The sequence below is a fragment of the Danaus plexippus genome, chromosome Z (genome assembly GCF_018135715.1).
Source record: "Danaus plexippus chromosome Z, MEX_DaPlex, whole genome shotgun sequence".
NCBI lineage: Eukaryota > Metazoa > Arthropoda > Insecta > Lepidoptera > Nymphalidae > Danaus > Danaus plexippus.
The window spans coordinates 4862573-4888490 of record NC_083559.1 but is presented as its reverse complement, the minus strand read 5'-3'; the positions used below and the strand labels follow the sequence as shown (position 1 = coordinate 4888490).

Genomic DNA, 25918 nt, shown 5'->3' with positions numbered 1-25918 from the left:
CCTTTGCACTGAAATGGTGTTGTGTGTGGAAAAAAAACGTGCATACATTTAAGGGATTTATTTTTTTGACAGTAAAAACCAACTCCTAATAGCACATCTCACTTAAATTCAAAATAATTTTATTTAAAGAAAGAAAATTAATTAAATTCAATTAAAAAAAAAATGCATGGCTTTGGCTTGTTTTTCTGACATAGAATCTGCACAATTAATGGAAAAATACGATTTTAAGCTGTTTAATATTTATTTCAAGAACACCCTTCAAATAACCCATTAGAAAAAAATAATACCAAGTTAGGTTTTTCTTGACAAAATTCTATTAAAAGATTATAATGTTTTGTACTTAGAAATTCTTATATACATGTAGGAAGGCGATGAAGGTAGTAAAATTATCAAACATTTAATAACACAAACAACAATATTATTAATACATATAGTTATTGTTGCTGTTCCTGCGAGGAAAAAGATTGGCTTCGATTCCCGTTTCATCTTTCTGTAATGGTTAAAAAATAAAATTTAGTGAAGACAAAATACAACAAAGTAACAAAATTTAACACAGAGATGTCTTTGGACCCATTTTAAAGTCTTCGTATCCATTTAATACAAATATTACGGTGTACCTAACGATTCTGAATACATTCATTTTTTTTTTATATTTTAAAAATTTTAATCACGGTACTGCGTATGTTAATGTAAAGTCAATAAATATGAATTAACCAGTTTGTCAGAAAAAAAATCTAAAACCGTCCAGATATACTACAAATTCATGGAGCACTTTTCTTATCTTTCTCTTACTCTACTACCCAATTTATTTCTTAAACGCTTTTCAGTTATCTTCCTGTTACCATTAAGGCAGCACTTGAGCGCAGACGTTCCATTTCTCTCGCGTGTAACTCAATATCGTGTTGCGTGAGACGTGGACGACGACAGTATACACTTTGGGGTGGCAAGAACCGATGTATCACCGGTGTTAAGAGGTCGCGGTGAACCTTTTTAATAAAAAGAAATATATATATTAAAGCAACATAATATAAAGTTAGCACTTCAATAAAAAAATATTACCATGGCAGGATCATTAAATCGCGTGAAGTAGGACACAAGAGATCCGACAGTGATACAAACTAACATTCCAACTAAAGTGTAATACAGGTAGCTTAATCTGTACAGAAAAAATGTCCCCGACCTGAAAATATATTATAAAAATATTTACAAAATATAATCTAAAAAAAGAAATGGACCTAGGAAATTATAATAATTATTTTATAATGATAATATGATGACAAATAAATAAATTGAAATTCGAGAAATACAATTTAAAACAGATAAGTGTACCTACACTTATAAATAACCTATTTTAACCTTATTGTAGGTGCAGTTGTTATTTTCCTCCCGACTGTCGACTAGTGAATTGATTAGTCAATTACAAGTAATTGCATAATTCCCTAGGACCGCCCGGTGATAAACATGTGCCCACATGTGTTTGAAAATGTGGAACTATTATTTATTTTAATGATCATTTACTTTTCTTTGAGCAGCAGTATACTGAGACCAAAAACGTCTAAATTCGCTAAATTATGTTATATAGCTAAATATCTTCTCAGAAGTATCTAATATCATAATAAGAACCTTTTTTTCGGTTTTTTACTTTTTCTTGTTTAAAAATAATAAAATGCCGGCATGAAGTAGTATTCGTGTTTAACCTAGTATTAAAGTATAATTAATATTGTAAATTATTTGGTGACCTAAAACGTTTTTAATTACATGTATTTATTATTAATTTAATATAAAAAACCCAATTGTCGATATAAATGAGTGAAATTATTGTATGAAATATCATATGTGGTAAATATTTTATTTTCCTAAGCCTAGAGTATGGAATACAAATCAATTTGCTTCTAAACGGTTGCGAAAATTTTAGTCTCATAGAAACTTTATTCCCCTTGTCATTTTGTTACTGAGATAAGATCCCCTTCTTTAGCTAACGGAAGTAATTAATAACAGTACCTATCAAATTCTACAGTTGTGTGTGGCGGTGATGTAGTCGGCAGTGTATAGTTAGTTGCACAACCGGACACTTCAACAGGCTTCGGGGTTATCACGATCTCTCCGCGCAGCATTGCCGCCTGCGTGCCCAGTGAGATCCATCCAACTAACAGAGTGGATGATATGCCACCAACAAGCGCCCCCTATATCATAAAACACTTTACATCTTCAATATAAGACATTGTTAACCATTAGAGAAGTTTTTTCTGTTTTTAAATATAAAAATTACCGTGTTATTGATCCATGGTAGGAATAGTCCCATACTGAATAGACCAAGCAAACTCCCAGCAGTTATACCAGCTAGGCTTTTGCCAGCTTGAATCAACGCTCCCATGTGTTCGACAAGAAAAACAAGCGCAACGCATATCCCACCTATTATTATAAAATCACATTTTTTTTACCTTCACTATTCTATATGTACCAAAAATTTCTTTTTTCTCAAAGAATAATGATGGAGATAATGTATTTTATAACTTTTTCTCATATCCAATGTCTTACCAATAACAACCACTATTATTTTCATGATGAAGCTGGCAGTCCTTTCGGATATCGGTTTGTTGTAAGCTGGTCTGATCAAATCTTCGAATATAACTCCACATAAAGAATTAAGTCCCGTGGACATGGAACTGCAATGAACACAAACATTTTATTAGAAACAAAAACTTAACGGGATACTCTCCGCTTATTTTCAATAGTAACATAATTTAAATTTAACCAATAATGAGGTTTATATTTTGATTTGTTGAATGACTTTGCTACATTTTTAATTACAGATCTAGTAATATAGTTCTCACCGAGACTGTACCTCAAAGCGGCGCTGAAGACACCGCTCATGAAGATCCCTGGGAGTGCTGGTATTGAACCGGTGATCGTCATGACGAAATATGGTAGCAATTGATCACTTTTACGTATAGCCCCAGTGGTTAGAGGGTCACATGTGGCGAATGTGGCATATATAACCAGCCCCGTGTAACAACACAGTGATACAATGATGAATATTCCTGCTGCCATTATAAATATTGTTCTAAAATTACGGATTTAAGCTGTATTATTTTACCCAAAAGAATTTAAGTCATAAAAATTAGAGATTGTACAGGAATCCCTGTACTTGATTCTATTAAAAATAAAGTTATATTTTTGTGTTGGTCTTTTATTCTAGAAAGACGGGATTCCTGAACTACAGTTTGGTAGAATACAGCAAAACAAAAAGTCTTTAAACTTACATTCTAGCCCTCTTTAAAGAAGATAGTGCAAGGCAGCGCTGAATCATTGCTTGGTTGACAGAACATGACGCTAGCCAGCTGAAGTAGTTTCCAAAGACGGTAGTCCAAAAAGTATGACGAATTGTGGGATCCATGTCCATTCTAAAGTATAGAGAATGTTTAAAATTATTTAGAAAATACAATGTTGTTTCTTCTGTAACCTTTTATTTCTTTAAGCCGTAAATATTGTTTTAAGCCTATTTACGTATTTCTTAAGTAGCTAGATTGGAAGTAGAGCGGTTCTTCATGAATGCCTTTTACACTATATTTTAAAATGTTCTGAATATGTTCATTAAATTAAATGCAAAACTTCTTTACATGAAAAAGTCGAGACGGTCTCCTTCTTTATTAATTCTGATCACCTCCGATACTCCTCCAAGCCGCCAAGTTCCATATACGAGTACGAAAACCACGCCAAAATACATTAAAATTGTTTGTAAAGCATCCGTCCATACGACGGCTCTAAGGCCTCCCTGTAATTTAAAGATAGAATCTATTAAAATTTAAAGGTACCTTAATAATATTTTGGGGGTCTTTTTGGTTCTTCTATTACTCTTATATTATAACTCTTATGTTATTATATATACTCTTATGTTATTACTATTTCTTAAAAATGAATTAAATTTCGAAATAGCCTGTGTACTACATCTGAATCCAAGTATTTTTAATCGAGTAAAATAATTAAAAAAAAAGAAGAATTTATATTGATAGTTTGGAGAAAAAATAGTTTGTGAAAATGGAATATTTCCATAGACCCATTCGAATAATTGAGTAATAAAATCTAGAAATTGTCCTAAACACTTTTATATTTGCACAATGCCCCCACACAATGTCAATGACAGGTCTGTTTAGAATACAATAGGTCTATTTCAATGATGGTAGTGATTTAGTCGACCCCATTCTGGTTGAAGAGGATTCCCCGATCGTAGATTCGAAGAGTCGATTATGGAGCGGATATATTAAAGCGATATACTTACAAGCGTAGTATAGAAGATACAAACGAGACATACGATAGGCGTTATCATATGTAAATTCACTCCAGTAACTAAAATGACAATTAAATTTCAGATAATTACAACATGATAGACATAGAAGTATGTCTGTATGTCTACAGCAGAAAAATATATTCATTCTACAATTAGAAAATATAAAAAATATCTCTGTGTAAGTTTGCAAACTTTAGAATTGGCTTTAAATTCATTAAATTTTAGATTATAATTACTAAAATTACATTTTTAAGTTTAGTACAAAATTAACAAAACAGAAGGTGATATTACTTGCGGTTTTATTTCCCTTTAATTAAAAAAATTCGTTTGTAAAAGAATGAAGTGAATAGCTTACCTTGACTAAACGCTAATGCTGGTACATAAATGACAATTGGTATGTACAATAACATTTTAATAATAAATATTATTGATCCTAAAAGACGCACGTTTTGATTGAACCTCAATCGTAGGTACTGAAACAAAAATACCTAATAAATTTCCATCTACTTTTTATGTGCCGTACACTGGACTTAACAGTTTTGAAATTAAAATAAAACGATACTGAAGTTAGAAGTTCCTATAAAATTACGAAATATATAGTAAATATTTAACAAATGTTTTGTTATATAGATCTTTTTTAAAACTTAACGTGTAGGCTTAACGTGTAAAATTTTATCACCTTTGAAACTATAATTTTTTCGATATTATTTTAATTGAGTTATTTTTTATTTTAGTTTTAAAAATTTAACAGTTTACTTAAAACTAGTAAGAAAGCTTAAGTTTTATCAAAAAATATCTATTACTTATTATTTCCGACGTTACGGCGTGTGCCAGACAAATATCACATCGGTTCGAATTAATTGCAATATGTCTTTTTAGAAAGCGAAAAAATTGTGTATTTGTTGAATTATTTTATGGTTTTAAATTAAAATTGATATGAACCAAATCTTCTTCACTGCAATTCGTTTCAAGAGGGCCGTCTTAAAATTCTTGGACTTTTATATGCAGACTTATAAAACTTAAAGCCTCGAAACCCTTTAGGTTTCCTTATCAGTTTAAATTGTTTTAATGTGATATTATTTGAACAAAATAATAAAAACGCGTATGATATATGTGTCATATCTGCGTGGGCTGTATGGTCATGAATTTAACAACGTCGTTCATTAACACAACTATTTAGCGTATCCTGTGATTCATAAAGGATCATGTTTCCAGGCTCTAAAATAAGCTTGGTCTAAAAATATCCCAGACTAGTGTAGGCTGTTTATTGTTCTTATATAAGAATTATTTTTCATATTATTATTACGAATATAAACACATTCTAAGCGGTTGACATATTGTTCTCACTTTTATGACCCATTCTTCTTCTTGAAGAATTGTAGTAGTCTTTTAAATTAAATTTTTTATATAATACACTTGTATTAAGCGTCACTTACACAATTATCACTACTATTACCTCATAAGTAGATGTAATTTGCAAGTTATAGAACACCGGAAGATAGATTATAGAGATCGTTACTGATACAACCCACTCCGACAGCACGATTGTCCAAAGTTGTGTGCCGTATGTGTACATTTCAGCAGGTAGTCCCAACAGCGAAATTCCAGATACATAGCTAAAAATTCTTTTCATTATTATTTCAGTTCATGCTATTTTGCGGTTTTATTCAACATTTTTAAGCAATGATGAAGAACATGCCTTTTTGATTGAGAAAGATTCTGTAACTACAATGAATAACTTTGTTACTCTACGTTAAACTTTTGAAGTGACCATTCAAAAGATTAAACAATAGGGATTCTAAAATGTTTACACGTCTTTGTAGAAATAAATTTGGGCTAGTAAAATATGTTTATATATAAAAAACATCGATAACTTTAAAAGTGTGAAATTGTTTAAAACTAATTAGATATCCAATCGTAACGAACGTTTTTAAACTATAACGAGACTTATTTTTTCTATTTAAAAGAGAATCATATGACATTTGACAAAAATATTTTGAATTTAATTTCATAAACCTGAAAGCTTACATGAACAGGAAAAATGTTTTACGGCACGGATAATTAAAAGTTTTATGCGTCCATAAGGACAAGTTTAAAGAGAAGTTTGTTCTGTCTCCTGTAAAAAATCTGTTGTTTTATATGTGCCATCTAGATTAATGTCACAAACTCCCTCCGAGTTTTATTTTTAGATTTATTTGCCACCTTGCACATGGTAGTTGGAGTACTATTACCACTTTATGAGTTGATTGCTCATCACTTGCTGTGACATTATATACGAGGAACAGGTTAATTTGGATTATTCACCGTCATGTCTTTCTGTGATATTGTTTATCATGAAAAAATCTATTTAAGATATTTTTTTTTGCGTTAATAAGGTTTAATTTATACTAAAACAGGGTATTCAAAGAAACAATAGCAATTTTCTTTCATGTTTAGTTTCGTCATTATGAGGTTATACGATTCAGTAAGTTGATTAAAGGAGTTTTTACAATTTATCACTCTTTTGCGGTATCAATAGACAAATGGTAGTCATATGTAGTGAAAATCAAATTAATTTAATACCCACAGCCTTTATTACTTGTTCATATTAAGGGAAAGTGTCAAATTGTTTTGGTTTCATGAAAAAAATGTAGCGGTTATATTCGATTTAAAAAATTATTAAATTACAATTGACATATGAGCAGAGGTTTATATTACGGGATTTTGCAAGAATAAAAAAAACATTCGCACAATTAGCTAGCATTTTAAACACATTCCAAAATAATATAAATACCTGGCTATCAAGGACATAGATATTGGAAACATGCCCATCGTTTTCCCACCCATTAAATATTCAGCTGTAGTATTTTGTTTCTTCGTTGCGAAGAAAGCAAAGTAGACACCAATCAAAGCGGATAGAAGCAACATGGCCCCAAATACCAAGTAATCCAACCAATCAAAATATACGAGAGCCATTTTCAAGGTGTTCGCGTCCGTTCAGTAGCACACCACAGTTTCATCTCTTTCAAGGGAAGCGGTGTCGCAAGAAGAATCACTACTAGCTATATTTATCCTGTGAAGGATCTCGGGCAGACCTATTACAGGGATGAGGACCACTAATTGACTATTTAGCGTTCCGGCGGGACGCCGCACGTACTTCAATCAGATTATGGGATAACATTACTTATGAAACCAGGGTATTTTATACATGACAGTCTTTAGTTAAAATAATAGTCCATAATAATTAGTCCAATTAAGTAAATGTTCTTGAACTGAAAAGCTGAAAATTACTCCAAGCTGCATCAGTTTTTATTTAACATCAATGTTCTACATAACTCGCATAATATTACATTTAGAGTGAAATTTTTAATATAGAGGAATGATATATGTGTAATAATCGTATCAGTGAATGATTAAAATAAATATTTAAGAAGTTACCATTTATACATGTACATGTATATAAAAAATAATACATGTATGTAAAAAATCATCATAGCCTCTAAGAAGCTTACATGCAGAAATATAGCGAGCAGTTAAAATCCTTAATAATCATAAGAAAAATATTTAATATACTCCGTCATCAGACTACTCCAAATTAAGAGTCCTTAAAAAACTAACATCTCATATTCATTAAAACCTTTAGACATCATAATTATTCCTATGATTGCTCTTACTTCGTTATGAAAGAAGGGTAGAAAGTCGCCTAATTTATTACGTGTTTTATTTTTATTTTTACGTACATGGCGGAATAACGCCCGTGGAAAAGTGCAACTTATCAAAAAGTGTGTAATTTCTAGGAATACCGAAGTCTACGAATACAATAACACAAGGACCTTAACATTGCACGGGCGTGGTGACTATTCCATGTAATTGTAAACTTAATTTGTATATAACACATAAATGCAAACACCAGAGAAGGCTTTGTTAATTTATTTATTGAAAGAATATTTATTACATAAGATAGTGTTTTATATTCTAGTTAACATCGTTTTATCTATTTCATTAGATTAAAACAATTTTCTAGTCTTTAACTGATATATTTATTAAATTGGTTTTTTAAAACAAAAATTTTAAAATATAGCTTTATATATATGTCAAGCTAAAAGCATTCTCCCATATCTAAGCCCACAAAATTCTTAAAAACAAAGTCTTATTTCTCCATCTTCGCTAAAACTCACAAACTGCACATTAATCTTCAATAACAGCGGGAAAATTCAATACTTATTTTTCTTCTCATACATTTTCAAAAATTATTTACAATCAAAGCCAATGACATTTTAACATGTTTATAACCTAACTATCAATTGAAAGCAAATACAGTTCATATCAGATAATATTCTTTGTATCAAAGGTCTTCCAGTTATAAGGTATATCATATTTTAATTTTAAATTAACCATCATGCTTACTAATGCAATACAGTGATATTTTTTTTTTATCAAAGTTATGAACATTTATAGCAATGAGCGTAAAACAGACAATCAAAAGTAAGGAGCAATAATTCAATAATCCACTGAATCATGTACGGTATATTTCTTTTTTATTTTCAAAAAATGAAGTTGAAATATCTATTTTGTAGTTCAATTTGACTAGATTATTAGAGTTTTGATAATTCCTATTGATTGTAGTTGATAGTTGTTCTCAAATAATAGTCCATACAAATTTCTTCTAATCCTTTTTATAAGCGTTAAGCCTTAAGGGAATGACGTTCATGTTGTTAGTCCAAGGTTTTTTTTTGCATGACTCACCTGTACGCAATTTAATGTAGCTGCTTATAAGAGACTCTACTCTTAGTACATTTCCTAAAAGACCACATCAGGCCCCTAGGCGGATCAAGTTTCTGTTATCTGTTCCCGCAACACAAAATTATATATATATATTTATACCCATCAGAACAATTTATTTCTAGTTTTTTTTTTGACATGAATAAAATATTTTAATTAAGTCATGTCTTTGGAAGAAACTCCGTAAACACACAATTTGGGAAATGCAATAAAAGTTATGCAAAAATATCTTAATTAGTCTCCTTCTTTTTTAAAATTTATCTACAGTTTAGACTTTCATTGGAATGAAAAAAACAATATTTTGTTAGCTTTGGTTGATTGTAAAATAAAATAAAGTTTTATATAAAACATCGTGCTTTATTAGTGATTTTAAATTTCTGGCTTATAATAAGTTGATATATTGTTTACATAAATGCTATGTCAAATTTTTGCTTTAATAATTTTTATTTACGTTTGTGATGTTAGCATTTATGTTATAATGTCATTCTATTGTTCTAATTGCTAGTGATATAAAAACCGCGAATGCGTGATTAAAAACTATCATTTTAATATATATAAATCGCTAGTTTCATATAAATACAAAAATATTATTTTGCCAATTTAATTAACAATATATAAATAACAACTGTAACAATTTTAAATCAAAATTGCTTTTAAATAAAGGTTATTAAATTTACAATAATATGTATTTGATATATACAATAAATTATTTAAATATAATTTATTACCGCTAAATCTTATGGCACTGTTTATGAAAAAACAACTCCACAACACTGTTGAACAATTAAGAATCAAAATTTTCCGTTCGACTAAGACGCCATTACATCCATATATAATTAGATACATAATTTCTTAACTATATAATGCCTATTAAATTAACCATAATCATCAAATGAATACCAATTTACGATCAATATAATATTTTTTTTATTATTCTTAATGCAAAAGTACTAGTGGTGGGAGGAGCTCTCTAAAACTCTACTTGAAGTTTAAAAAAAAATATTATTGGCAAGACTACTTAAAAACTCTATTTATCCTTTCAAATCTTCTTAGCTAATTAGTATAAGCTTGCTTAGAGATTTTATTTTTTTAAAACTTTCTTTACAGTTTTTTTTTTTATAAAAACGAATTCATGATAAATTTATGAATCAAGCTATAGATCGATATTTAAATTTAAGCCAGAAACTTTTAAATTAATTTATGCAAGCAGTTGGAAGCGGTACTCATTAAATTTTACATTTTCTTATATAACTAAGCTTCCTTAATTAGTATTCAAAGGAATCATTTTCTTACAATCATGCCGTCAATTTCGCATCATCCACGATGAAACTGGCTCAAAATATAGAAATTATTTATTAACCACATTTTAAAATTTTAAAATTAAAATAAAAAGAATACATACAATTGATATAAAATACAGACAATGTCTTGATCAACAGTATAATGGACCAAAATATACGTTTGCGTTAAATTTTAAACTATATTACTTATAAAACAATATATTTTAAAACGTAAGCAAAATTAGGCTCAACGTGTGTATTTAAAACAAAAATTGTATTCCTTGAAAACATTCTGGTGATATCGCAACAAAATTCTACGTCGATCATCATATTTTGAATTTAAAAAGAAATACGTGTGACGTGAGCTACGTTTGAACTGTGTTAACTACAGTTATGGAATAACAAAATTGACAAACACATATAAATAAGGGAACTCGGCTACAGCTCTATACATTCTTAGACACTCCATGGCTCCGTAACGATTGTATCTACAGATGTTAAACATTTACTAACAATTTTCTACTTGGTGTTCCATAATTACGATCTTATAAACAATTAATTTACTAACCTTTATTACATAACATGTGCTCATCAAATCTCTGTGCAGCTAACACCAATTTTTTTACATTAATTGTTTATATCATAAATCATGTGTTTCCTCTATACCATATGTATGTACATAGAATAATTTGACAATATCAATATTGAACTAAACATTCTATTGGAATATTCAATTTATCTATGAAAGTTGAAATCTTTACATAAATATGTCTACGAAATTTAAGAAACTAACTTGCAGTTAGCTTCAAAGTGCCTTGCACCGACATTTCTGACAACATTTACGACACCAATAATACGGTATAATTTGTCCTAATATTATATTTACGAACTCGTAGATACATTGTGTGCTATTTTCAAAGAGCACTATTATTAAAGGAGTTTCAACAATACCATAATCATAGATCATAGAGCATCAAATTGAAAAACTTAACAATTCAGAACTTTACACGTTCATTCCTACGTACCAATGCATTTACTATATACACATCCTAAGTTTAGAAGGACCAGTATCGTTACAATTATACAACTGTGTCTTCAGAATTACAAATCTGCTGGAGATGCTAAGTCGAATCGTGACCGACGCCTGTCTCTTGCTACTGAGAGTTGTCCCGAAGATGATCTTTGGAGTGAAGAGGACCTGGGTCTTGCTGTCTCCGATTTCGACTTCTTAACTTTACTGCCACCGGAGGCGGGCTGCTTTCCTTTTAACGAAGAGACTGATATGACTACATCAGTGGCTACACCATCTTGTTCTGAAATACAATATTAATTATAATGGAGAGAAAAATGATCAATACTTACTGTAGTATTGCACACATATGATACTAACCTACACGTCTGATCACTTCACCGGCATTATTCAAAAAGAATTTCGGCTTGTTGTCCTTAAGTGATTCCTGAATGATATTAATGATTAGATTTCACGGCATAATTAAATATATATACACTAATTAAATACGTCTTTTAAACTTACCTTTGACTTACTAGATTTGGAAGCAGACTCAGTGCTTCCGCGCCACCACGGTCACTGAATCTCACAAAATCCACGCCCTGACTCTTTGGTGGGAGAAGACGCCTCGGCTTCAGCAGCCTCTCCTTCGGGCTTTGGGGTTCCAGCTCCAGAAGTAGAAGCTCCACTGTAACATGAAATTATTGTTTGAAAGGTCACATACTAAGGTTACTAATTAAGGTTTATTTAGGATAACCTAACTGCAATAATTTTATGATAGTATGAAACTATTATTAATTATCATATTTCACATTTCCGCTTGTAAGTTGAGTAGAGGTCAGGCTATTTACCTAATACATAAATCCATTAATTATTTAGACCAAATAAAAGCCTTACAAGTGTAGAAAATGTGTGAGCCATTTCGAACAATTTTTTTTATACTATAAAAACATAATCATAAATGTTCTTATTCCATTTGATTGGTTTAACTTACGTCATATCGATTCTGACAGTATTACTGTTCTGTTGATTGCGCATTGCAAGCGTTGATACCATTGGAGGACGTTGTGGCTTATTGGACAAAAGTCGCTCGATTTCCACCATTACAGATGGAGTTAGCTGAGGAACGATCTGTTTACATAATATAATTGAACGTTTTTTTCTTTTGTTTTTATACAAACCCAAATGTTCTTTTATTATTTTTCTAAATTACCTGCAAAGCATGAATATTTTCTTTAAATTGCTCAACACTAAAAGCACCCAGTAACAAACAATTAACGGATTCATTCTTAAGACACCATGCAACTGCCAATTGGCTCATGGAACAATCTGAAAAAAAAATCACTTACTATTCACACTAAATAAAATTATAGGTTAAGAATTATTTAGAAAAAAACACACTCATTGTGTTTGCTAAATTAGCAAGGTCACGAAGTTTATCGCCATAAGTGCGTGGCTCTTCTCCTGCAACTTGTTCTTTGCTACCGGAAATCCGCATCTAAAAAAGACCATTTATTCAAGTTTTTAACTTTAAGCTCAATGGTATTATTCACGTGGTTCACCAACCTCGCTGACATCAGGTACTGCAAGGTCCTCTTCACACCAACTGAATGTACTATATTTTCTATTGAAACGGGATTTTGCAAATAAACCTGTTATTTCCTCACGACCAAGTCCCTTTCCAGTGGTAATCGCAGACCAAGCTATCATCCCTATCAATTAATAGAAAGGCTGAGTTTCAGTGAATTGTGTAGAAAATATTTTAAATATGTATACTTAGTTTATACGTCTTCATAGGCCTTATAGTTTAAAGTGACAAGAGGCACAAAAAGAAAAATAAGATGTACGTATATTTTTTCCTTACCCACGCCGATTTTGTGATATAGCTCAGGCATATAAAGTTCTGCTTTCTCTCTACAGAACATATGATATTCGGTCTGTTCGACAATAGGCGTTACACAGTTGAACTGTCTACAATTTGTGTACGCATCCATGATCTAAGAGAAACATTTAATATAAGATATTGATAGAATTAATAATCATGCTCAATGTGGATTTAATGTTCAATAAAAATTATTCGAAAAGGAAGTAGTATCTATTTCTTCATATTTTTCATGCAATAATCACCTCAGAAGGAGACCAACGAGCTGTTCCCCAGTACATAACCCATCCTTGGTTTATTACAAAATTCATAGCACGTACCAACTCTGTAAACGCATAGTAAATAATGGCCATAGGCAACAAACCTCAAACAAACACTAGTATTTTTGTACATATATTCCTTTAGTTATTATAGTGTGCAATACACAATATTTTTACGAGTCCAAATGATAGAAACTTTCTTATAATCTTATTAGAGTTAAATATAATGCGGGCCAATTTTGTAGACACTGACCTTCCATAGGGCAAACCGGATCAGTTTTGTGGAGCAGGACCACGTCAATGTAATCTATTTGAAGTCTTTGTAAAGATGCCTTAATGCTCTCAACGATATGTTTTCTAGATAAACCTCTTTCATCGGACCTGTTAGCATGAGGAAACCTAGTATATTGAGATATAAAATAAAAATTAATAAGCCAAAAGCGTTTTTAAAAGCGTTACATATGTAGAAGCAATCTTAGCCGAAAGCGATATCTTTGAATTTGTGAACGACAGCTAGCTTATAATATATACATATGGTTTATAATTATATTTTTAATGTCTTGACTTTGTATTACTCTGCTAGTAATTTTATATATAAAATCTTACTTTTGTTTATTATTTATCACACCATCCTTGTAATGTAATATAACACTATTGGAATATAAACGGCTTATTATATATTCAACAAATTACTTAATATATTAATATGGTATTATTTGTACTATAGAATTAAAACAATCAACTATTCACTAAATCCACTTAATAAAAAAAAACTAAATTCTTACTTTTCTATTGTTAATATCGCACCTTCTTATAATAATAATTATTATATTTTATATTATAATTAAGAGTGTACATGACAAGTTCCAAAAAATACACATAGATACATACATTCATTGAATTTCATTAAACTGTACTCACTTAGTGCTCCAATATATTTTGGTGGTTATTATGACGCTTGTTCGTCTTACATTCCTCTTCTTTAAAATACGTCCCAATTCTACTTCTCCTCTAGCTGTCCAATGACAAACTTGTTTCATGCCTTTATCCCTCATGCAGGCAAGAAATTCAAATATAAAAAACTTACCACAATGTGCTTCTGACAAGTCAAACAAATTAATGCCGTTCTCTAAAGCTGTCATGATTATATCTTCAGCGCAATCCTCATTCAACATTGTCCACAGACCAAGCCCTATATTTGGTACTCGAAGTCCAGACTTTCCCAAATTTTTGTACCGTAGCCCTGGAGTCACAGAAGATGGCATGCTAGCATGATTGCCCATATAAACTGACATATTTTTGGAAACATGCATTTCTCCAGCTAGAATTAAGATAATTTTGTTATTGAATGCATCAAGTATCATTCAGAATGATTATATGCTTAGAGTTTTAAGATGTGACGATGTGCTTTTTTCATTCTCAGAAGACTAAAATAAACTTACCTTGGTCCAGCATTTGCTGTGAATTTGCGCTGAATTCATCCATACAATCAAGAGAAGCGATAGGAGCGCGGCATCTGACGACAAGCAAAACTCATATCTCAATATCGTTGTCTATAGTAGAACAATATTTTGTATAAGGAAAAGTATTTACCTACTGTCGTCGCCGAACTCTCTCACTTCCAAATTTAACCGAGAAGCATCGCGTGCAATCGGAAAATTAAAGCATCTTATGGTAAACAAATTGCTGAGAAATCTCAGCATCTTTTCACTTGGCCACCGTTTATTATTATTTTTTTATTTACTGGTTCATTTATTTTTTGTTTTTGGTCTGTTTTTATGCCAGTTTTGTTTGTCTGTATTAACGGACTAGTTTCAGAGCAACGAAAGGTAATTTCAGTATAGTACTGGACGCTTACGTTTGTTTTTTTTTTGTTTAACAGACAAATACAAGTTTGATATTTAAATATAATGTATATTTTTCTTTTGTAATCTATCATATTATTTAATTTTACTTTAAGTATATTTTGTAAATTCTATGAAACCCGTGGTTTTGGTTTTTATTTTAATTAGGTCGTAAGTGCCATAATTTTAAAAACTAATTTTAGCATCTAGAACTAGCTACTATTAGGATATATATAAAATCTATTTAAGCTATAAGCTAATCTGAACTTCTAATAAATTCTTATTGCTATGTGAATGACAGCAAATCTAGTGAATATGAATACTTTGTTCTAAATTTCAAAATATGGGACAAATTCTTTCCATATAAGATTTTAAATAGAAATTACAGCAAAATCATTTTCTATTTTAAAGTTTCTAATTCAACCATTACAATTCATTAATGTAATAGACTAGTTAGCCTTCATTATTTGTTCAATAAAAAACTAAGTTATGCTCTCAATGATCTATACTAATTTAATTATACGTATGGTATGATTATTTAGCCTGTACAATATAACATTGGTAAATTTCTATATGTCAGTTTATGTAGCACTACACTAAAATTTCCTTTCTGCCCTATTTCCCCCCACCCATTCGTTATGAAGCAAGCACAATGACTAGAAGAACAACTAAAAGCAAGGAAAAGGTTACTCAGAAATGTGAGGCAGGGTGATAAGCGACAGTGGGTTACTGGTATACTATACCTTTCCGATTGTCCCTTCTGCAGGCAGCATTAGGCAAGCCAAGCGTCGTAATAATTATTGACGGTATCTTATGCTGTTATTGTGTAAAGCTTTGGTCGGATTTAAGTAAAGTATCTATTATTCCAGACTTATTTCATCTTAGGGTTGTTCCTTTTTGTTGCTTAAGACAATAATACTATAAAACTTTTCATACGAAATATTCGTATTACAAGACAAAACAAATATTGCAAAATGATAGTGTCATGTTAATTTGTCTTCATCATCAAACCAACGCTTTAGTTGTTAAAACGTACTTAACAATTTAGGCAAAAGATACGTCGCCACCGTGGTGCCTACTCGCATGCGACGATCGCTGTATGCGATGCAGTGCTCAGCTTTACTCACCACCGGGAGAAGACATATGGGGTGGCGCATCAGGGCTGCGAGTTAATGATTATTAGCTAATGTAAGGTTTACACCTTCAGGGGTATCGTGCATTGCGCAACGATATCGTCTGCACAATCGATAACATTAAATATTTTATTAGTAACCATAGGTTCAGAGTTTATCGATTGTGCAGTATGATAAGGTTACGTCTTCTCTCCGGGGGCGCAGCTTCTCATGGACACCAGTTACCGGTATATGGTGGGCATGGGATTGGAGTCAACGCTGACGGAGTCAGGCGGTCCCAGTGGTGTATGCGGCGTACACCTGCTGACAGTAGATTCGCTTCGAGACATGATGCTCTCCTTCCCGCCCTCCCTGCCTTGCATGTCGAGCCGCCTCATTTTCTCCTACACTTATCTACAGCATCTTAATTCCTTACAAATATTTTATCTGGAATGACAAGGACACTTCCACAGCTGAAGGAAAGGACATTGCAGGATTAGATTAAACACTCAAGGATATAAACATAGATAAGCATGCATGCCCTAAACTCTATTATCATCTAGTCCGCTAAGTCGGATAATTAAAACTGTTAGTAACATTCAAGCACTGATCTATCTATCTCGATGATTCTCCGACTTGGTGGCCGTGAGCAACGCACTCACCAAGACGTTTATAAGCTTTTAATTTATAAATATTTGCTACTAATTCACCGCGTGAATTTAACTGCAAAATCTGCCAAACTGCGTCGTAAAGCAGGTCAGAACAAAGGCATGCGCGCGACGCAGCCTTACGCATGCGTATTTAACGCCACCGATCTGACCTATTTCTGTACTTAACCCCAGATAAAAAGAAATAATCATGTTTAGTTTATCCATGCTTAAATTTTGATTGTTTTTTTTATTACGAAATTTTATAAATATATATTTATAAAAATATTTAAAATTATTTCTAATGGTATACTGATATTTTTTCTAAAAATGAATTGAGGCCAATTTGATTTAAAAAAAAGGCTAAACGTAGTTTTGTAGCAATATTGTAATATTTTTTCCCTTATTTAAATATAAAATTAAGAATGTTTTTTGGACATGTATTAAATACCTGGAGTTCAAATCAATGCTTCTTTCGCGCTTGTAGTGTTCAAATAGTTGAGCTCTTTATTAATAGGAATCGAAAACGGCGGCCACCCCGTTCGAGTGCAGTCTAGATGCAACTGCGCTTCGTGCAACATTGTGGACGGTTTATTCGAGAAATTCGGAACTCTGTTATTGTTTGAAATCCAAACCATTATAAAATTTTGTTTCACTATCTCAAGTTAATATTCTATTAACATTAAAATTAAAATTTCACACTTTGAATTGAACTTTCTAGAAAAAGTGTTATCGTAAGACTTTTCTCGGCCCGGGGAAGTAACTTGTTGAACGCTTTGTTACTAATAGATCAGGAAAACTTACGTCTAACTTCGATACTTTTGGTTTATTTTTAATGAAATTATTGCAAACGTATCACTAATAAATTTGGATCGAAGATTTTTAGGTATTGGTGCGTATAAAAATATTTTAATATAAAATTATTGATGTTGTTATTTTATTTTGTTGCTTCTTCTGTCCTTTATTTTGTAATAGATGTAGTAGGATCGTTGTTACAAAATTAAAGCAATTCTTATAGAGTACTCTTTTTACACTTACGAATCGTTTTAGGAGATTTTTTAAATTAAATTTATTATATATTTTATATGAAATAAAATATTCAACTTGGACAATTATTTTCTGATGTAAAGCAGATATATGTACATATTGTTTTCCCAAAATATATACTTCTATATTTGTTAAAATTTTATTTACCGCCAATGACGTTGTATGTTTTCTTTGTACAAGGATAAATTCTGTTACTCAGTCATTAGAATAGTTAATTTCAATTTCAATGTCTATTTTTAGTTGCATTATAATGAATGTAATTTTACTGGCTTTATCTTTGACTTCCTTTCAATCTGTATTTTATACTATATAAAGCTAAAGATTGCCAGAGATTTTTTTATTTGATGTCCTCATTAACAATTTCCTCTATTATGTTACAAATACCCACCAAACAATTGCAAAATAATTAGTCTTTGTTCAATATATTTGATACTGTATTTCATAATATATAAATTTAATATCGTAAAAGTATACATTTATTAATTTAAAGCGTCCAAAATACTGCTCATGCTAGAAGCGTCATTATTGTTTTGCTCCTGACGCCGTAATTGCGTTTTACAATGCTCCGTTAGTAAATCCATTGAAATTCCGGGTTACAGTTAGGTTCAATAATTCTATAGCGTATTATCATTCATATCCTGGAAATTCTATTCATGAAATTCCTGACATACTATTGTCAATTAGTTTTATATATATTTTATATTTAATATTGAGTGTCTGTTACTTTTAATTATACATTATTATAAGTATATTAATGTGCATAAGCTAGAAAATCATTTAAGTAACTGTGTTTAAAATGTTACCGTACTAAATTCATTGATGATATGCGGTTAACAAATAGGTAATATAGGATTTTTAAATAGGCCTAACCAAATTTACCTACACAATGTGTGCAACAGTGATTTCCTTTGTCGTCAAAGTTTACGATAACCAGGAAATTGTGAGGTAAAGTGTCTTTGTTAAGGAAAGTTGTATAGACATCTGACAATAATCTCATCTGTTTATAATTTCCGTGCCGAACTTAACAACAGTGTCGTGTCTTAAGATTGCTTTTCTATTTACCCTATACATGATGTCGTTTTGACAAGTTCTCTCTTCTCATTGGGAGTAACATCATTAGCAGAGGCTCTCCAAGTACGCGATTCTTCTACACTTACACAGTAAGGCGTTTCACAGCATCCGTAACTATCTATAGATTCCCCTGAAATATAAGATTACATCGTAGTCATTTTAATAAGTAAATTTTTGTATTTTCTTAACGCTGATCCAACAATATGTGTAAAATTATTCATTATTTTATTACAAAACCCCAACTCATAAAATAACGAAATATTTTTGATATTCATGATATTCTGTTATTGTATATATTTGTTTATACTAATTAATATTTTAAATGAAATAAAATATTCAACTTGGACAATTATTTTCTGATGTAAAGCAGATATATGTACATATTGTTTTCCCAAAATATATACTTCTATATTTGTTAAAATTTTATTTACCGTCAACGACGTTATATATTTTCTTTGTACAAGGATAAATTCTGTTACTCAGTCATTAGAATAGTTTATTTCAATTTCAATGTCTATTTATAGTAGCATTATAATGAATGTAATTTTACTGGCTTTATCTTTGACTTCCTTCCTTCCTTTGAATTTACGGCTGGATTTTTAACCTAATTAGTTTTCTACAATATATGATTTATTTAATGTTAAAAATAAAAAGGAAGCTAGCTAGGGTATTGTTGCGTAACAATTTTATATAAATATAACATCGATTACACTTTAGTCAAAATAAATTTAATTTAAATGTAAATTATTACCAGAACACACATTGTAATCGTACTTCGTAGTCGGCAAATAGTCTTTAATATACTAGCCCGAATATATGCACGTTGCTCTGGGTTTTCAATTTCCATATAACAAAGTAAATATAAGAAAATATTTAAAGCTCTTTTCTATAATATATTTTTTTTCTGCAAAATCGTTAAAAGGGATGGTGAGATTCTAATTTTAATGGAAAGTAAAACTTTCCTAGGCCTCGCTGGAGCTGAACCGTATGAAAGACAAACACGTATAGATACTCATGCATACACGTTTATAAACTAGAGGATTTTCATATGAACGCGTAAAAACCCCTGAAAGTCTCTTTGTTGATTCTGGAAATATCATTTTGAAAAATCATTTCAAATAGTAAAATTAATCTTTAATTTCAGAGCTATTTGTTGGCTACTCAACCGACCTAAGTTCAGCGAACGCGACCAAAAATTAGGATCAGTAGTTTATACTGATCAATTCAATTATTCAATTATAATATATACTAATAATTAGTATAAACACGTTTTCAATTAACTATGTGATTTATATTAAAAAATATATAAATAAATGATAAATTTTTAATCCTTTGGGAGGCTTGCTGCGAAATTAATATGGAATGCTATCATCGAGCCAACACAACATGTACCGTATATAGAATATACAAAGCTCAAAGAGAACCACCTACAGTCTGATACATATTAAAACGTTACTATTCTAAATGCCAAGTCGAATACAATGAGATCAGTGTATCAGAAAGGCTTACGGATGTCAAAGGAGGAGAGAATTGTACAAACAAATAAATTGCAAACTGTAAGCGAAAATTCAATTTTTCAACCTTCAACTTTTAAATTACTATTTTCAATTTCGAATGTTCCTTTGACTAGAGTAACGACAGAAATAAAATTTTTGCGAATATTCCGTTCTAAAAGCCTGAAGATACTATTCTGAGATGACCTTTTATAAAGCTTTAAATTTAATACACTTCAACGGGATTATAATAATACTTCTATAAAGCAACACAATTTTTTCTTTTATTTCTATAACAACCGTAAGCTTAGCTTTTTTACTGAGAAGAGTCCATAAATAAATTATGAAGGTTATAACTACTAATATCAACGTGATAAAATACAAAACTGTTTTTAATATTTTTTGAAATTTGAAAATATTTATTAAATTTCTTAAACAAAAAGTAATAAAACGGTAATATGTAATATTGTTTTCTATGAATATAAATGTAGATTTAATTTAATTTGATTGATTAGGAACAAGAAATAAGAGTTCTCGCAACCTTAACCTTCTTTAACAAGGTCTTTTGCATATTACTCAGGGAGAGCTTCGTTTTACAAAGAGTAATAACATATTCAAATATCCACATTATTTGATATATAACAATATTTGTAAGCTTGTAGCATGCAACCAACCATTAGAAAATAATAATGTTAATAAAATAAAAGTAGTCTTTATATAATATTCTTTAAAAAGTTTTAGGTAATAAATACTCCATACGAACTCCAAAATTTAATTCCATGTTAGTCATTAATAACAAAATTTTACCTCTACAAGAGCTTAGTCTTGACAGGTTGATAGAAATACCCTCATTGTCACTAATGCTGTGACTAGATTGCGGCTGTGTTAATTGGGCGCTGCAGGCTTTCTTCAATGCATTCTGAAAATTAAATTAGTCAAATGAAAAAAAAAGCAATGAAAAGAGTGTTCAATATATTATTTGTATATTTATATGAGTTTAGAATTTTAAATTAGGTCCTTTAAAGCTTTATTCTTTTGAGTTTAAATGTCCAATAGTCTATGAACGATAAAAATATAATAACGATAGTTAGGACAGTTTGAAATTAAAATCACTTCATTTAAAGTACAAAAGTATTACAATACAATTTAAGTGTTTTCTTAAAACAAAGGACAACTCATCTTTAAGAGTCTATGTTCTTTATTGTTTTTAGCCATTAATATTTTTAGCCTTAGAGAGCCTAAACTTAGCAAAACTTTTGATTAATTTATTTTCCAACCAAACCAAAGTGCATATGTGTACTTGTATACATTTCGTATTACTTACATTTAGCATACAAATACAGCACAAACTAGTTGTTTATAAAACCCGAGGGCACGTTCTTTTAGTTCATTTTATTATAAACAACACGTACTTTTAACAAAAGCGTGTCCTTAATGCGTAAGGTCAGTTAAATTAAAGTTGCCACTTTACTTTTTTCATACATGAACAAAATTCTTTATCTCATTTGAAACAGTTTATGAAATACTAAAGACGTTTTACCGGATATTATTCAAAAATACCTATAGTATATTTTTATTATCAAATGATATACATATGTATGTATTCGCAAATTCACATATTTTCCTTATATATTATTTTATTTCAAATTATCATTAAAAGGTAAAAGTCGAGAGCTAAAACTATGATTAGTGTTGTGTTAATTACAATACAAAAATAATATTTTTTCATGTTTTATAATATTATTAAATGTTATGCGTGGTGTACTAATTGAAATGGTTATGAAATTGAATAAGTAGTACTCTGTAGTGTTTGGTATCGGGTATCGACGGTCGACTGTGGTGCCACCTCGCGGCTTGTCTTTGTAGATCGCATAGTCTGTGATGTGACCAAGATGTGTTTAGTCCGCGTAGCTCTTCAACTGCTTCTGCTATCTATTTATTCATATTATGAATGTAAATTTAATAATAACTCAAAAAAATAAATTTCTTTGGTCTCATTTTCATACATGGTCGAAACAATATAAGAATATATATTATCAACAAATAAAAAAATAAACATTTCAGTAAATAAAACACTTTAAAATTTATTGCACAGAACTTTTTATTTCTATTTCTCTTCAGTCAATTAGCAGATTGATAATTTTTTTCATTATGTTCTGAACTGAGATGAAATGATTGCTTTAGAGTTCTTTTTTTTACGGTCTTTAAAAATACAAACTTTTCTGAAGAATTATTGATAGCTGAGCGATCATGATACTAAAGATATAATAATTTTCTAGTATTTTAGTACCTCTCTTTTGTGTTCCTCCTCTTTTTCTATGGCTCGTTGATGCAGCAGCTTTATATCCAATTTCCGAACCTCCTCCGCTTCTCTGGCTTGACATTCTTTTTCCTTAACGTTAATTAGCTATACGTATTACAGTTGTTCTTTAAGATCTTTCCAATAATATTGAGTTACAAAATACTCAGGAATTTACTCTTGTTGAATGATATTTTCCTTTAGGAATATTTAAATGAATTTAATCAGTATCCGGCAAATTTAGTTTAGAGGGTCGATATATTTAATCAATCTTTTTAAAAATACAGGGACAATAAAAATGCAGGATAGTTGTAGTGTCTATTATGCCAGCGCTATTGGCAAGTATTCCAACCTCATTACTTCTTAATTATTATTACGATGCTTCGATTCCTTGTGTTGGTAACGAAGTATTTAGTACGTAGTAAAATTATGATTGTAAAGGTATACTTATAGTTTGAAAAAAATACCTTCTGCATTTGACGCTCATGTTCAATTTTCTGTTGTTCCAGTTCTTCTTCAGGAATCGGTGGAGTTTCATCCCCGCCGGAGGTATGTTTTGCTCCTTTTGAGAATAATCACAAGACCAGTTACTACTAAAACCCTATTAACAACGTGAGCAGCCATGAATTCATTACGAGTAAGATATATTTTTAGATTTAATTGTATAAAATTCTTATATGTGATATGTTCCTTTTTTAAATTTAAATCAGCGAGTTCTTTCAAAAGAATTGTATGTGCCTGTTATGTCTATGTGATCATTAAGCATGTCTTGTGTGTCTCACGATCATTAAAACCATGTTATTCTGAGCACATACTATCTACAATGCCATAAAAACATATTTCTAATATTAAACAAACTTACTTCAGAATCTTTTGTTGCACGAAACATTAATCATATTTAAAAAGTCTATTGTGTTTTAAACTGTTTGAAACAATTGCTCCAGCATTAATATTTTTTCCTTTACCGTTTCATATTTTGCACCTTTTATTAAATCCACCCTTTTAATTAGTTTCCAAACATGTTTTGTGCTAGTTGTTTAGAAACAAGCTTTAATTGAAACGTGTTTCACAAACTAAAAAGTACTGAAACTCCTGTTTAAAATTACTTCATGAAATTCTGCAGAATTTTTACTGGCAGTTTTACATAATGTTAGGTTAAAATCTCTGAGAGATTTATTTACCTGACGGAGGATGATATGATATCCAAAATTGATGAGCCAGTTTGATAAATATCAAGAAGTTATATGAAAAGTGTTGCGGGGCGTACACACGAATACTGACTGAATGTGGAAATCGTGAAAATTTATTCATAGATGTTTATTTTCATAGTAACACATGCAATGAGTTGAATGTTACTGATTGGCATGCTTCCAAAAATTTCTTGTCTTTAAACCAAAGTTTTTTGTGTGCGAAAAACTATATAGGTTTTATATCAATTAATATGTTACATATAAATTTAATTTTTAAAAATATAGAGAACTTTAATACGCAATTTCAAATACAAAAATCGAAATAGTAAGAGAAATATAATTTCCTCTTCAGCGTTCTTGAAGATATCATGAATATTACATAGATTATAATTATACGTACGTATCTATATTGCAAGAAATGCTTTGCGAAGGATACTTGTTATGTAATATCGATCTCTGTTATTTCTAAATAGAAGATTTTATTTATATCTGAAATGATTTGTTCAGCTCAACGTTATAAAATTTATTCAAGAATTTGATGTTTAGGACTTGAAAAACATAATACGTTCTTGTAAGATAATTGCTACACTTGTAATTAGTAACCAGTAAAGTTGTTCTTGATTTTTTTTAGTTAATTATGCTTTAAATACAATTAGAGTAACGCAAACTTTTCATTCAATTATACGAAAAAAATTATCTCTTAACGTTTGTGATCTGCTCTTGCGTCATCCATCGGCAGAATTATTATCTATTAAAAATAAATAGTTACGTAAAGTAAATATAATTTAGCACAAATAATATAAATGAGTTTTAAATTCATTCAGTCAAACACATAAAAATAAATACTATTATAATAAAATATTCAAGATCCTCCTGATATATTGCTTGTAACTTTGAAATAGTAATTTATATTTTCAATAGTAATTAATTTAGTTTCATTCATGTTGTATCTACACTAGAACAACATTGATAAAACTACAAGGTTAGGGAAAGGTTTGGAAAGAGTGACTCAAACCTATTGCAAAGACAATTTGTAATTTGTTTTTGTGCTATATTTGGAATTTAGAACACCTAACTAGATATGAAATGTTGTCAAAATGTATGTATGTAGGACGTGTTTGTATCACATTTCAATTCCAACCTTCATATAGAGGTTGTTACATAGATTGCCTTTGTCTCGATGTGACATCACAATAGAACATGTATATAAATGTGACTAATAGATATAAGTCACCTAATAGGTATACCACATACGACTCTGAAGTGATATATTCATTAATGATCGTTGTGATTTCTCAATTAAATTTCAGGTCTGTATCATGTTTCAATGATATATTAAATAACAGTTTATAAAAACGCTAAATCAATAAAAAAAATTTAGTGAAATACTCTATTTGAACGGTATTTTGTTATATTTTAATTAAAATTTGAAATATGTTTACTTTAAATCTCATCGCTTTGACGTTCTCTGAAACGTGTTTGATATTTAAAAAAAAACATATCCCTTTTGGGATGAAGTAAATAAAACCAAAATAGGAAAAAATCCGTCAAACATGTCGTTTGTAGTGAAAATTTCAATCAAATTGTTTCGAGAAATGATATTTTTTATCCACGATAAAAGCATGTATCATTTCGAATCCATGTAAAAGTGTAAACAGTTATAGCTTAAATGGAATTTTGAATAACAGCCGAGCTTTTTGTGTATGCTATATTCTTTTATAATATTAAAATTTTA

General features: G+C 30.2%; 2 protein-coding genes across 13 annotated transcripts; both read right to left on the bottom strand.

Moving 5' to 3' along the window:
• Nucleotides 1–296: 296 nt before the first annotated feature.
• LOC116777449 (sodium-coupled monocarboxylate transporter 1-like) lies at nucleotides 297–7323 on the bottom strand. Its single transcript, XM_032670996.2, has 13 exons — nucleotides 7062–7323; nucleotides 5745–5904; nucleotides 4644–4761; nucleotides 4280–4347; nucleotides 3621–3775; nucleotides 3264–3404; nucleotides 2846–3064; nucleotides 2539–2666; nucleotides 2270–2412; nucleotides 2002–2183; nucleotides 1060–1180; nucleotides 843–986; nucleotides 297–490 (listed from the first exon to the last, which is right to left on the bottom strand). The coding sequence occupies exons 1-13, from the start codon at nucleotides 7241–7243 to the stop codon at nucleotides 422–424; spliced, it is 1830 nt and encodes a 609-aa protein (XP_032526887.2). The 5' UTR covers nucleotides 7244–7323; the 3' UTR covers nucleotides 297–421.
• A 2062-nt stretch (nucleotides 7324–9385) lies between these two features.
• On the bottom strand, nucleotides 9386–24292 carry LOC116777871 (voltage-gated potassium channel subunit beta-2). 12 transcript variants are annotated; one of them, XM_032671632.2, is made up of 19 exons: nucleotides 24175–24292; nucleotides 23461–23555; nucleotides 22985–23101; nucleotides 22495–22626; nucleotides 21502–21613; nucleotides 19193–19331; nucleotides 14923–14996; nucleotides 14568–14801; nucleotides 14402–14495; nucleotides 13734–13879; nucleotides 13466–13545; nucleotides 13203–13335; nucleotides 12905–13050; nucleotides 12740–12836; nucleotides 12552–12667; nucleotides 12333–12469; nucleotides 11864–12026; nucleotides 11720–11786; nucleotides 9386–11642 (listed from the first exon to the last, which is right to left on the bottom strand). In XM_032671632.2, the coding sequence occupies exons 2-17, from the start codon at nucleotides 23467–23469 to the stop codon at nucleotides 11915–11917; spliced, it is 1878 nt and encodes a 625-aa protein (XP_032527523.1). In that variant the 5' UTR covers nucleotides 23470–23555; nucleotides 24175–24292; the 3' UTR covers nucleotides 9386–11642; nucleotides 11720–11786; nucleotides 11864–11914. The 12 variants fall into 12 exon arrangements, with proteins under 12 accessions (XP_032527523.1, XP_032527524.1, XP_032527521.1 ...); XM_032671633.2 differs by having other exon boundaries at nucleotides 13734–13861; XM_032671630.2 differs by having other exon boundaries at nucleotides 14402–14801.
• Between the last annotated feature and the right edge of the window lie 1626 nt (nucleotides 24293–25918).

What these genes read in the sequence shown, in the direction of transcription:
- LOC116777449 (XM_032670996.2), bottom strand. Translation starts at nt 7,243, where the DNA reads ATGGCTCTCGTATATTTTGATTGGTTGGATTACTTGGTATTTGGGGCC. An exon ending in AGCATTAGCGTTTAGTCAAG is followed by an intron (nt 4,348 to 4,643) that starts GTAAGCTATTCA and finishes TTGTCATTTTAG; the next exon opens with TTACTGGAGTGAATTTACAT. An exon ending in GACCGTCTCGACTTTTTCAT is followed by an intron (nt 3,405 to 3,620) that starts GTAAAGAAGTTT and finishes TCTATACTTTAG; the next exon opens with AATGGACATGGATCCCACAA.
- LOC116777871 (XM_032671630.2), bottom strand. An exon ending in ACAGCAAATGCTGGACCAAG is followed by an intron (nt 14,802 to 14,922) that starts GTAAGTTTATTT and finishes TCTTAATTCTAG; the next exon opens with CTGGAGAAATGCATGTTTCC. An exon ending in ACTGTCAGAATCGATATGAC is followed by an intron (nt 12,027 to 12,332) that starts GTAAGTTAAACC and finishes TTCATGTTACAG; the next exon opens with TGGAGCTTCTACTTCTGGAG.